We start from the raw sequence: 14,591 nt of genomic DNA on the forward strand, positions 1-14,591 counted from the left end.
CTACATTAATTACACCTTGTGGTCTTTAATCAACTAAGGTGCAATGTACTATGGTATATAAAGGGATGCATTATTCATACACTTTTAAAGGTCTGAAGAAGCGTTATACCAACGCGAAAGCGCTTACCTGTCTATTTTTATACCTGTTTGTCTTAATAAAGGACAGTCTGTGGAAGATTTGGTGAGATTTATTTGCAGCCTGGTGCACTCCTCACTTTTGGACTACATTTTGACATTTTTCGTTTTGAGGGTGCTTTGCTTGTCAGGTAACTTGTTTTTACCATGTTTTAGATTTACCTGAAACATATTTTTGTGTGAAAGACTGTAAAACTTTTATTTAATACATGTCTTCCTTTTGTTTTTCCCTTCTGAGCAAAAGTTATTTCTAATTTTTTTAATTTATTCCTGGCTTTGTCCCTATTGGCTGCAGCTACTTCATGATCTCACCATGGTTATAAACCACCTTTTTCACACAAACAAAGTATCACAATGGGGTGGGGTTGAAAGAGTCTTAAATATGGCAGATGACAGCGCTGAACAGAGGGACAAAGGCAGGCAGTGGAATATCAGAGTGTAGGGAGGCAACAATGCAGGTTAAAACAAATCCTGCTTAAAGGAAATGATCATCATAAGTTCCTTTCCATTATGGCAGTTTGGAATGAACTCAGCTGTATGTCTACTGTTACTAACTTCCAGTCTTTTAATCACTGCTTAAAACAATTTAAATATACAAACTTGCTACTTACATAAAAAACACTATTAACCAGATCAAAGTGAATGTAAATCAGACATTAGGTTGTCTTGTTTTACAGGAAACCAGCAAAATCAAAATGAAAACCATGACTTATGAGACTAGACATTAAGGTAAAAATGAATGTTTTATTTAAAAAAATAAAAAGTAAGATGCCTCACCGTCCCCTCATCTTACCTTTAAATGAAAATTCAATTTATGAAATAGCTAGTAAACAGACAAAGTCACAGATGCTAGGAAAATAAAGTACATGATTTACAGGTCTTGCAGAACATTATAGAATGCATCATGATATCAAATAAAGTGAAACAAACACAGCAGGTTCACTCTTGATAAACGAAAAGGGAGGATACAATTCATGCAAGTAAGCACTGCAACCCTCATCATTACTCAAGCTATACTGTTCATAAAATCAGAGCCCCCATCAGACCTGGAACATAAACACTGCAGGTAATGCCAACATAGCACAGAAACAATTTCAAAAGGTTGCCTGTGTTGTGGATTGCCTAAAACGCAGCCCAGAAAATACCTCAACCCTATGACAGCTGGCGTGGAGAAGCAGTGCAGATATAATGCCGCCCCTCCTCAGTGCACAACGTATTGAATATGTTAACTAAGAGCCCCAGGAAAGCAAGTCCAAACTCTAGGAAGACAATGTTCAGCATTTTAGACAATAAATCTTGGAAGAGTGCTCCTCTCTCACAGATGAGCACATGCTGGGAGAAAGGATGCAAAAGTACTTATACAAAATACTTTGTACCCCCTACAAAGGGGGGAATCAAGTATGGATACAAATTAGCAATGCTAAAAACAAAATGTTCAAAGTGCTCTGCAAAAATGTCATATAAAAAAGGATGAAGGGATCGGAAATGAACTTCCTATGGCAATACATCTTAAAAGCTAGTTCCTAGGAAGGTAGCGTCCTGCTGGTGTCACACACTGGACACTGCTCTTTTGTTGAGCAGACTTCACACAGCATGGCATGTTGACATGGTAGGACAATACGATTCAGCTCTTGACAATTCAGGCATTTAACACTCTGCAGCTGGTATATGGCCTGCAAATGACAGAAAACAGACAAGCAAAGATCAAAACCACCTTTAAAAGCTAGGTCTGTAATTATCTTACACAGCCAGTATATTGCAATTAGAACACTATCTGAAAAAGATGGAAATGGGAATATTCTCACCACAAGAGCAACTATGAACATGGGGAGTCAAACAAATTACACTAGCATATCAGGAAGCCCATTCAAATAACTAACACTATTGACAACTGCAGTACTTTCCTTAAACACCTGGTCCATCCTCTGTTAGTGATTCAACTGAAGTTGTCCCTCATTGTTAAATACAGATATTTTTTTGTTTTTAAAGTAATACATATACCTATAATAGAATACTATGTCACTCTGCAATTCTGGACTTAGCTCAAATAAAGAAATATATCTTTCAAAATCTTTAACCTCTAAACCTAACTTTATAGCCTAAATACAAACAGTCAGACCACACTTTGCCTTTGTTAAAAGACAAGGGCCTTCTAAGTTTTAAATACATCAGAACAGTAAAATCACTATCAAAATCTGCACTTACTTCATCATATTTACATCTGACACAGAGACAGTATAATGCGTGATCTAATTTGGTAATTTAATATTAGAATTGTGTTTAATTCTCTCCCTATCACTTGTTCCCTTCATATACTGATAAGAAAGACAACCACAGGGAAAATATTTCTGTCAAAGTGCTTTAAAATATGGCTGCAGCTAAAAATCACATTTGCAATAAATGAAAACACAGACATCTAACATATGGTCTGGAAGAAACTTTGTAAAGAAACTTGAGTTTTACTAAATACGGCTGTGCTAACAATACACCCATTTTTGCATTTCCTGGCAAAGATGAATAAAAACTTGGAAAGACTTAGGCTGTACTAAACATTGGGATTTTAACTGAATTGAGTTGCCAAATATGTAGATAGGATGCTCAAATATATAACTCTGAAGCAATCAACACGCTTAAAGGACTCTACAGATGTACTACATAAATTATTAGGTCTTCATCTCTCCTGGTCTACATCCTGTAGGTGGATAACAGACATAACAAGTTTATCTAAGTTCATTAACACAGCTTTAGGCTAAAAAGTTAGAAATGCTGTTGTTTGTGTCTTTCGGCTTTTCCTGGTTAGGGGTCACCACAGGGGAACTCCGGTCCGCTAATAATTGGCAGTAGATTTTTACGTACCTTGTTGCCAGCTCTGACGCACAACCTTCAACGAAGGTATGCCCATTCACGCATGTCTCCACACAGAAGACGCTTTAGCTGAGAATCGAACAGGACAACGTCTTACTGTGAGGTGACAACGCTACCGCAGCACCACCACCGCAGTTGTAATTGTAGCAATATGAAATTCATAAAAATATAACTAAGCATCAATTTAAGTAACAACAAGGGTAGCAGACGTACAAGTAGCACAGGGTTCTGTGCTCAGCATTGCTTCTCACAGTGCTTGGCTTTTCTGTTTGGTAACTGGCCAGAGTTCTTTCTCTCCAGACCCTGCTATGTCTCCAGTTTCCAGTCACATTCCAAAGATGTGGGTAGTGAAACAGGGAAGTTCTGGAAGTGTGTCTACACTAAGAGAGAGAGAGAGTGTGCGTGTGTGTGTCTATCCGAATGCCTGTTCAGGACTAGATTTTTCCTTACATCTGCCACTTAGAGGGATAGACTCTAGCTCTCCTGTGACCCTGAAGTGGATAAAAGGGAAGTGAAAATGTGCAAATAAATAAAATACTGTACTGCTCCTGACACTTAAATGTGACTGGTGCACCCCTTCCAATACACAGAACAATACCCTATGGGCAGATTATTTAGCATGAAAGAAAATAATGGATAATTTTTTCAACTACCAGCTGATCTACAAAGAAATCTTCTTGATAGGTCCCCTGCTTTTTTCTTGTGGGTTCTCCCTGCTTGCCAACCATTAACCTTTTCCCCAGAAGATCTGCTAGCCAATTCATTCCTCACAGGATGACAGCCATTCCTCTAGCTCATTAATTCCCTGTGAGGTGACAGTTGATCGCAGAGGCCATCACTCTGGTAACTATCAGGTCTTCTCTGCTTACAGTCCTAACCTCTTTCTCTGGTAGCCAATGTGCTGCTGCAGAAGAATTTGCTATGTCCTTCCCCAAAGTATGCATGAATGCTTACATACAAACACACACATGCTATAGAGGGCTATCATCACCTGCTCAGTTGGACCAAGCTAATGTCCCCAGTCTGTGGCCATAATCATTGCCTGCAAGCCTCTGCCTGCATTCAGAGAATGGCTGTCCAGAACCACCCCTTTCTCTCTCCACCTAGGATGGGCAAGCCAGTATCAGCCCACTGACTCCCACCCTTCCCTAACCAGCTCTGTCAGCATCTGGGCTACTAGTCAAACTTAGGCTACCTGGTGCACAGTCAGGAGTTTACTCTCTGTGACTCAGAGCCAGAGCACCTTTAATTGGTTTAATACTCTCCACTAATCACAGTCTGGCATTTTTCTTGAAAATTCCTTGCACAATGACATGTATTTAGTGTCAGTATATGCCATGCTGTCATGCACAGAAAGACTGCCAAGCCTCTCAGCCTCCATGTCTACAGATTAGACAAGGTAAGGAATTTCAGGTGGACAGAAAAATGTTTTACTAAAAAGTTTATAAACTGATTAACATACACATGTTGTAGAAAATGATAAAGACTTCAGTCAAGTAAAACAAACATGCTGATTGCAAGGCACTACAACTTGACAGCATTTATTAAAACAGCATGTATACAAAATGAGTGCTTTTATCTCATAACTGCTAGACTTCATCAGAATGAAATACAAACATCTAACATTTAAAACTTAAATCATGATCACGTGACATTTAGACCTAACAAATTTCTCCTTTATTATTAACATACTATAATCTATTAATATGATAAATATCTCCTATCAAATAAAATACTAAATGAATACACAGTCATAAAAAAAATATGGTATGATCCCCTTTAAAACCAACAGTGTCAGCGGGGGATCTAAGACTGAACCAACTGCCCTGTACATTGATAGAAAGTTTAGAAAATGTGTTTTTTTTTGACTGGGGATACATTTTAAAAGATTCATGACATTTTCTGAGGAATTACTTGGATGTTTTGATCTCCAAAGATGAGGAGAATGGGAAGTTTAATTCAAACACCTATAGGACGGATACATTTTCTAATCGTTACTAACATTTTAAAATTAATCATCCTTATTTTCAAAAGAAAAGTATTGTTAAGGGGCAACACATCCACCTGTCTGAAATAATTTCTGATTATAAAACTTTCAAAATTGAGGTGCCTGGATAGGGGCTATCCCCAGGACCTTTTAAAATAAAAACTGAGGTGTTTGAAAATAGATATTCTAATTTTCAACTTATTTTATATGATAAAAAAAGGGAAAATCCTATAAACAAGTCCAACAATAAGTTTAAAGCCATGATTTTACCCTTTAGTGCTAATACAAATAAGACACACAATATTAATAGCAACTGGGATGTAGCATTCTGCAATGAATTAAAAAAAACAACCTTGGGAATGAACCGATCATAGTTTTTAGAAAAGGGAAAAATATTAAAGAGATTTTGGAGAGAAAGAACAAGTCAGAGGGAATATAAAAAGGATGTCAAAATGGGGCCTCTGTAAACATTGTAGGTTTATCTTAGTCACTTTGTCATTGTGGCTGGTTTTGATAAATCTACAGGATGTCAGGTACACTTCAGCTATCAAACTACCTTGCTTTGTATGCCACGTGTGATGGATTTTATGTAGGGAAAACTGAAAGATACTTAAAGAATAGAGTTTCTGAAAATGCTTTATGATATAAAGCATGAAAATGAGAAGAATGCATCGTACAAAACATTCTTTGATATGTGATGATTTCAAAATGTTTTGATTCTTTATTGTGGAGAAAGACTATAAAAATCCTGTGGGTGGTACTTGGGAAAGTAGCCTGGAACATAGGGAGTTAATCTGGCATTTGAAGCTTAATGCTACTAAGTTATCAGGTTTAAACAATATCCTGTATGCAGAGTGATAAAATTATAGTCAGATAAATTGTAATTACATATTTTATTTTACTTACAATGCAACAACAGCAATCACAGAATATTTTTTATGACTATAATTATTCAGCATGTTATCTGATAGGAGGGATTTGTCATATTAATAGGTTATAGTATGTTAATAAAAAAGGAGAAATGTAATTGGACAACAGACCACATGTAATTGTGATGGAAGTTTTACATGTTGGGGTGTTTAACTTTGTATTTCATTCTGATGAAGTCACAGTTTATATGAGTTGAAACCTCACCAATATTTGGCTCTGCTCCTGTATCAACCCTTGATAATATATCCCTCCTCTCTAAGCTCCTTTTCACCCTCTTTCTCACACACTAGCCTTTAATTTCTCTAATAGCTTTTCACCCTTTCTGTCCTCTCACTATCCCAGCCTCTGTTCCATTACTATACTCCCCTCCCCTCTCACCCTCTCCATTTTCCAACAAGCTTCCACAGTTTTACTACACCTGTTCATTAGTACTTTTTGCTATCACTAGACTTCACTACTGTATTACTCAAGTTTTCTCTTTTGCCAATAATGCCTGGATAGTTTCACTACACCTGCTCTACAGTTCTATTTCTAGTCTATTAAGACTCCACTGCTGTAGAGCTCTAAGCTCATAATGTCTTACACTTAGACTCACCCTTCCTTTTTTTCCCCTCCCTATCAGTTCATATTGCACGCCTCCCTCTACTTTCTGCATTACTAATACTGTTTACTAGCTTTTATCTAGCCACCTATTTGCTATAAATGTAAGGAAAATGTGTCACCCCCTGTTTAGGCAAACCTTTTTTTTTTTACCTACTCATCAAAATTCTAAATATGTTTATTTAAGATGTAAACTTTTCCACAAATTGTACACTGAAATTTTTGTTATTGACATACTACCAGTGCAGTACCTACTTGTTACATTACTGATTTAAAGTTTTTGGGTATATGGATCATGCCTCCATAAGTTGTAAATATACATGACCCTCTTACTAGAAGTTTTACATTTATAACATAATAAAGAGATTTCTTAAAAAAAAAACTTTTTATGTTTATAGACATGTATACTACGGTGGTGCAGTGGTTAGCATTGCCACGTCACAGCAAGAGGTTCTCTGGTTCGATCCTCGGCTGGGGTGCCTTTTGTGAGGAGTCTGCATGTCCTCCCTGTGGTCGCGTGTGTTTCCTCTGGGTGCTCCAGTTTCCTCCCACATCCCAAAGACCTGCTTGCAGGTGGATTGGACACTCTAAATTGGCCCTAGGTGTGTGCGTGGGTGTGCCTTCTGTGGAAGGTTGGGCCCCGGGCTGGCAACTCGATACCATAAAACTCTACTGCCAATCATGAGCGGACAAGGTGATCCGCTGTGGCGACCTCTAACTGGGAAAAGCCGAAAGAAGAAGACGACATGTATACTTATGCTGGGTTTTTTTTGGATTGTAACTTTATTTGTTTGTTTTTCTTAATGTGGAGCTTTTTTCCCCGGGCCTCCGCTGAAAAGGGGCTTTTTTCAGCTCACTGGACCATCCCAGGAAACAAATGTAAAATAAAATTTAAAAAAATGCTAAATTGTTTATACTTTTTGTGGTAATAAATGCTGTCAAGTTGTAGTGCCCTGCAATTAGGCTGTTTTTTTTTTTTTTTAATTTTACTGGTTTGAGATCAACACACTGTAGAGCTTCCTGCTAAGTCAGTGGTCACTCCAGTAAAATAATTAGTCTATGGAGACAGTTTTCTAATCTGAAGTTCAATTTTATTATATAAAAAGATGTTTCTTTGTGAAGGCTGGGGCAAACAAAAACAACTTAGAACAGTCATTCTTAGTTCTAAAGCAAATATGGTTCATAATAAAAAAAATCAGTCTTTTTACAGGTTAAAACAAGTCCAAACTCCCAAAATTTTCGTTCTTCCAGTCTTTACATGTTTTTGTGGTGTTAATACACCCCAAAAGCTAGGCAGTGAAAACAGTACATACAGCTTTACACTCCATATTCTGGCTAAATCCAGAAGAGCCAGTGTGATCCAAAACTTCTCTTTAGAACACCACATCTCCAGTTCCTCAACTTCCAGAAACACCATGTTCCTTTACAGCACATATAGCTTTTTGAGACTCCTCCTTGCAACCATACCTTGAACCACAGGCTTGGAATCTGTCATCCTGGAAAATTAACAGCCCTTCAAAATTTCCAGAAGCAGTTGCCATGAATTTATTACTACAGTGACACACCCTCAATTATATATCACATGAACCAAAACAATGTAGTTCCCTGGATCAGCTCCTGGTTCAGCCACTGTTACATGACCTCCTTCCTCATCATGTGTACAACACAGTTTTGAGCCTCAGTGGAGGGGCTCACCACCCAAGACAGCCCATATCTCTTATGGTTGCTCAAGCTGGATAAAGTTTAATCTGAAAATTGTAGAGCTGGAGGGGTGAACACTCATAGAGCTAGTTTAGAGTTGCATGCTGTCTCAATGAAGAGAAGCACTGTCTGTATAAAGTATAAATCCCCTTCACAGCAAGTACTACTTGAGGGCAGCACTGATAAGCTTTCAGCTGATAAAACAAACAGCATATTCCTCTCTCTCTACCATTTACGACAACACTCCACTGAGGCCCACTTTGAAGGCATCAGTGTATACCAGGATCTGTTTGAAGAAGTAAGGGACAATCAATACAGGTTCCAGCAAAGCAGATGTTTCACCTTCCTAACAACTTATTAAGCTTCAACCATCCACAGAACTGTCAATTGAGGCCTACCCTCGCTTGATTTGCTCAATCAAGGGACAGACAACAGCAGCAAGTCTGGGAAAAATTTGTGATAATAGCTCAGTGGGCCTAAAAATGCCTTAACCTGCTCTTTCAGTTCTGAACTGCCTCAACTGTTTGAGCCTGTGATTTCACTATCCCTCTCTGTCTATTATACACTCCAGACATCAGGCTTGTACCACTTCTGACTTGTACTTAAAATGGATCAGCTATCAATACAGCTTGGTGTAAGGAATTCAGTATGATTTTTAATTTAGGGAGTATCATTTCTGTTTTTAGGAGAATATTACAATGTCAACCAGGTAGGCTGGTGCATATCTACTATAGGGTCTTAGAATCTTTCCATTAGCTTCTGGAATGTTGCAGGTGCTCTATGGATACCAAAAAAACAGAACTTTATAGTGGAAAAGTTCATTGGGTGTATACATTACTATTTGATAACCATGAAAGTGGACTGATCAGTTGACCTTTTTCAGCCATGATCTGGGCTCACAAGGAGCAAAAAAATATGGCATGACATATAATGTAGGGATCACACTGCTGTTTAAAAGCCCACCAGAACTGCTGAACACTCTCCCCCTCCAAACTCTAACACTATCTCTCAATCTGTTTTCTTTTTCGGCACACCCCATTCTCAAACCACATACTGTTGGACACCAAATCACATTCTCTTATACAGTCCCCCTTACCCTAACCTTCCTACTTGCTAGTTTATAATCTATTGCTTCCCCTGTATATTGTTTCTTCCTCAACACCCAGTCGTAAACCTCCTATCTACTGATTGTTTTTCTTTTTTCTTCTTGAAAATTCCCTGGCCAGTGTAGCCCCACTAAGCTCGGGCTCACTCTGCTCTCCTACCCTACCCTCATTCCCACCCACACCCACTTTCCTTTAACTTATAGTTATCCACTCATAGCCCCTCCTATACAATTAACCAATCACACAACAGAAACCTAAGCTACACTCACAATAACCAGCTTTGCTACTAATCCAATTAAATTCAGGAACTAGATACACACCCACAACTACCCTCACAGCTACTAAGCCCAATCTCACCCTCATGTCCCCCTTATATACAAAATCTATCTACATTCTCTTTCTTCCCCCCTTCTTTGCAACTAAGTATTCTAATGTTCAAAATGTACTCCCTACATGCCTTACTTATTATAATTCTCTTTATAGCAAACCACCTCACTTCCTGCCAAATTAACCTCAATCACAACCTGTCTGGTAACTCTCCCACCCAGCTCTATTCTGTCATAGCTACTGAATTTTCATTTTACATCTCTTCCACAATATACAATCACTCTAACTTAGAGCTGACCCGATTTAAGATTCCCTTCTACCCTACAAAAGGCTGCATCACCATCCAGTACAACGTATTTATCAACAAATACCTCCACACTACAGGGAACATTGCTTCTCAAGTAATACTCAGTGCAGCTATTCAACCAAATCTTGTACCTTTACCCACCCCCAAGAGTGACAAATCAACCTACATTTATTCTAAATTTCCTTAACAAACCCACTGCCATCTTAATTCTTAACAACATAAGAAGTATGCGTAAACTTGATGAACTGCATGCAGCTTTATCCTTTTATGCCTCAGACACTGTGCTCCTTACTGAAACTTGGCTTAAGCCACATAACAAGGACAATGAATTACTGCCCCCAGGCTGCAACCTACTCAGAAAAGACCATACATCCAAAAGAGGAGGTAGTGTCACCTTGCTTTTCAAAAATAACCTTACAGTTGACCATTTTAACATAAACATCCCTACTTTCAATAATGCCAAATTCCTATTCTTAAAGGTACAAATTAACCCTCAAAAACAGCTGAATATACTAGATTTGTATATCCCTCCCGGGAACAATATTAATACACTAGAATCCATAATCCAATGGGCATCAAAATCCTTTCCCCATGAAACACTCATTTTAGGTGACTTCAGCATTGATTGGATTTCAATAAACTCACCCCTCACCACTTCTCACTTAAACCTACTCGGATTCACTCAACTTATCCAAACCCCAACCAGAATAGACAGAGCTACCAAAAAAAAAAAAAAAAAAAAAAAAAAGAATCCATTTTAGACTGGATCCTCACTAACTGCCCATCCAAGACACAATACCCCAATACATTACCTGACACCCTAAGTGACCACATCCCTACTTTTCTGTTAAGACTACAAATTAAACCCACTAAAAGTAGCTCCATCTAACATATATGATACAAAAAGAACTTCAGAGCAGATGACCTAATAACAATACTAAACCACTGTAACTGGTCACCCCTCTCAAACCTCCCCCCTCAATGAGGCAGTAGACTACTTTAACTTCACCTTTCTGAACATACTTGGCCAACTTGCCCCTCCAAGAATAATTCGTACAAAGTTTAACTCTGCCCCCTGGCTCACCAAAAGTAGCCAGCTTCTACTAAAACAAAGAGGTGAAGCAATGGACATCTGGCATCATAACAAAACTACTATTAACAGGCAACTATTCTTTGAATTAAAAAAATAGGCTAAAAAGCAGATAAGAATGGATAAGAAAAGCCATTACTCAAATATACAAACCGAGCATAATGCTAACCTGCGAAAATTCTGGGTAGCCATAAGTAAAATTCTCCAACTTGGTAAAACTATTACCCTACCGCCTAACATCGACACAAATACAAACACTGCAACACAATTTAATGAATATTTTACCAACTCCATTTTCAAGCTGGCAAAAAACTCATCTCCTACAACCCTCCCAAACCTGCCTAATTCCCCAACCAACCAAAACTATTTCTCCCTCCAGCCATCATAGGATACTTGACCAAACTAAAACCCACTACCTAGCAGCTGATAAACTCCTAGCAGAATATCTCCAGATTGCAGCCAATGCTATTTCATACCCAGTCTCTATAATTATAAATAGGTCAATCTCTGAGCAACAAGTTCCACTCCTCTGTAAACTTTCACATATAATACCTCTACACAAAGGGGGTGACTCAATCGAATTACCTATCATCTAATAGCCATACTACCCCCCCCCCCCCCCCACACACACACACACACACACTGCTAAAATACTAGAGAAATGTATATATTCCCAAATACTAAAATACCTTCTATCCAACAATCACCTAGCTGGAACTCAACCACAACTGCCTTTATTAGCTTCATCAACCACGTTAATCAACAGCAGAATGCAGGCAATTTGGTATCAACTGTCTTTTTGGACTGCTCCAAAGCATTTGATACCATCTTCCATAACAAACTACTGACTTCTCTCTCAGAACTTAAACTAAACTGCACTCCTATAGTTTAAGGGACTATCTTTCAAACCATAAGCAAGCTGTTAAATGTTAGGACTCTCTATCCCCCTTTCTCCCTGTCACCTTAGGTGTGCCCCAAGGATCTACACTCTACTCCTTCACAATATTCACCAACAACCTTCATGAAGTCACCCTCCATGCAAGCTTAGTTCAATACGTCAATGACTCTGCCCTAATCTGTTCAGCCCCATCTCTTCAACTCCTACAGAAAACAACCCAAGAATCCTTCATAGCCATTGAAACCTAGTTATCAGACTCTCAATTAATACATACCCTCCCCCCAAAAAAATAAATAAATAAAACAGCTTATGCTCCTTTATCCCTCCAAAGCTATAGATTCCATTTCCCCTTTTACAATTATCAACTCCGACAATACCCATATTGCACTGGTTGCACATACCAAGCTACTAGGTGTCATCATCAACCAAAACATGAAATTCGACAAGCACATAGCTAATACCATAAGAAAAGTGCATTAAAAAACTAAGCACACTCTATAGATGTAAAAACTATCTTGACCCCCAATAGTAAATTTATCATAGCAAGAACCCACCTACTCTCTACATTAGTCTATGCATCCCCTGTTCTAGTTAACCTAAATAAAGGTGATTTAAACAAGCTATTTACTTGTTACAAGAAAGCTAAATTTGCTACTGATTCTTCCTACAGATCTCACCACTGCTTAGCCCTTCAAAAACTATCCTGGCTTGATTTACCAAACTTACTGACATTAAACCAACTCACTGTAGCTCATCAAATTATCTACCATCCCAACAAAACCCCATCCTTACATGGCTTAACCATTACTCCAATAGCTGATGCTAAAGTCCACCAATAAAGGGCTGGTTGAAGTTTCCAAAAGCAGACACATCTCAGGAGACTCAATTTACTCCTGCACTATTGCAAAGATGTGGAACTCTCTCCCACTTGAAATCAGGACTCATGCAATCAAAATTAGTTTTAAAAATGAACTAAAATCCTACCTCACCAAGTCTTGGATATGTACATGCTCTGACCAGGGCTAACTCCTTCAAACCTTCACTCTAGAGAGCTCCAGTTATCCCACTCCACAAGGGGGGATCCACCTTGGATCCCGGAAACTACCGTCCCATCAGTCTCACAAGCCTCATCTGCAAGGCCATGGAGCGTATTATCATGGAACTTATAAACAAAGACATTTTCAACCTTCAAACACTGGACCCTATCCAGTTTGGGTTTGTGAAGGGCCGATCTTGTCTCCTGAACCTGATTGACTTCTTCGAATCAGTCTCCAGAGCCATGGACAAGGGTAAGGTGGTCCACACAGCCTATCTAGACCTTGCCAAGGCCTTTGACACCATCCCCCGCTCTGGAATCATAGATAAACTTACTAAGCTGGGCATTAATCCCTACGTCACCCAATGGGTTGCTAACTGGCTTACTGATAGAACCCACACTGTAAAAGTAGCCGACTCCAAATCCAGCTTCAGACAAGTGACAAGTGGAGTACCTCAGGGTTCAGTCCTGGGACCGCTCTTGTTTGGCATCTACTTCTCTGAAGTACAGGCCAACACTAAGGGACTCTGGACAACAAAGTTCGCAGATGAATGCAAACTGGGAGCCATTATTGAATCCCCAAATTATGTGGATACTCTACAAAAGGGCCTTACAGAAACAGATGCTTGGTGCCAGAGCCATGGGCTCAAGCCCAATGCCAAGAAATGTATAGTTATCCCCTTTGGGAAAAAACATGTATCCGTGAATTACCATATAGGTGGCAGTACACTAAACACCGAAAGTGTGATAAGAGACTTAGGGACACAGGTGGACAGTGGTCTCACCTTCGATAACCACATCGCCACAACAGTCAGGAAATCCTTCTATGTGGCACACCTCATCACTAAGGGCTTTTCATCCAGAAAAAAGGAGGTCATTGTCCCACTGTACTCATCCCTCATTAGATCCATTATAGAATACAATGCCCCGTTTGGTATGTACCTCTCAAGACATCTGCAACAACTGGAAAGGCCGCAGAAATACCTCACTAAAAGAATCACAGGCCTAAAGCAGATGCCCTACGCTGACCGCCTTAAAAAACTCCAGCTATACTCTGTCGCATATCGTCTACTCAGAGGCAATCTTTGCTCAACATACAAGGCCATGTCAAACTCAGAGCTGTTGGACATGCTACACTTAAAGAAATCCCAATCCCTCAGAGCCACACGCTCCAAGGATCTAAACCTTGTCATCACAATAAACAAAATATGCTGGAGGGATAGGTTCCTGACCCAGAGACTCCCCAGACTCTGGAATAGATTGCCCGCAGAGTGCCTCTTTGGTCCTCTTCAAAAGGAACCTTGATGATTGGATGGGAGAAAGGAAATTCACCCCGGGGATCACGTCAGTCGCCCTGCTAGACAGGGGTCCAGGGAAGTAAATAGTGTGGGAAGAAATAGACAGGGAATTGTTATGGCTAGGCTTGTATAGGCCCCAGGGCTGATAGCCTAGTACCAACCTATGAACCTATCTCCAACACCCCCCTCTATCTAGAATCACACTACAACTTGCTACAGCTTCATATATAACGCCATGTAATGCAAACTATCCATAATTCATGGTATTATGTATTAAGTTACTCTGATGAATGTCGGTATTATGTATTATG

The 14,591-nt window shown here is 39.2% G+C and overlaps 1 protein-coding gene across 2 annotated transcripts in view; it reads right to left on the reverse strand.

Moving 5' to 3' along the window:
• Positions 1-859: 859 nt before the first annotated feature.
• Positions 860-14,591, reverse strand: part of UNK (unk zinc finger) — an 874,631-nt gene continuing 860,899 nt past the window's right edge. For both annotated transcript variants that reach the window (XM_044084965.1, XM_044084967.1), the window contains one exon: positions 860-1,808. In XM_044084965.1, the coding sequence (XP_043940900.1) occupies positions 1,659-1,808 (150 nt within the window). In that variant the 3' untranslated portion in view covers positions 860-1,658. The remainder of the gene's footprint in view (positions 1,809-14,591) is intronic.

This window comes from Protopterus annectens, chromosome 10.part0 (assembly GCF_019279795.1).
Source record: "Protopterus annectens isolate FY-2018-M chromosome 10.part0, PAN1.0, whole genome shotgun sequence".
Classification (NCBI taxonomy): domain Eukaryota; kingdom Metazoa; phylum Chordata; order Ceratodontiformes; family Protopteridae; genus Protopterus; species Protopterus annectens.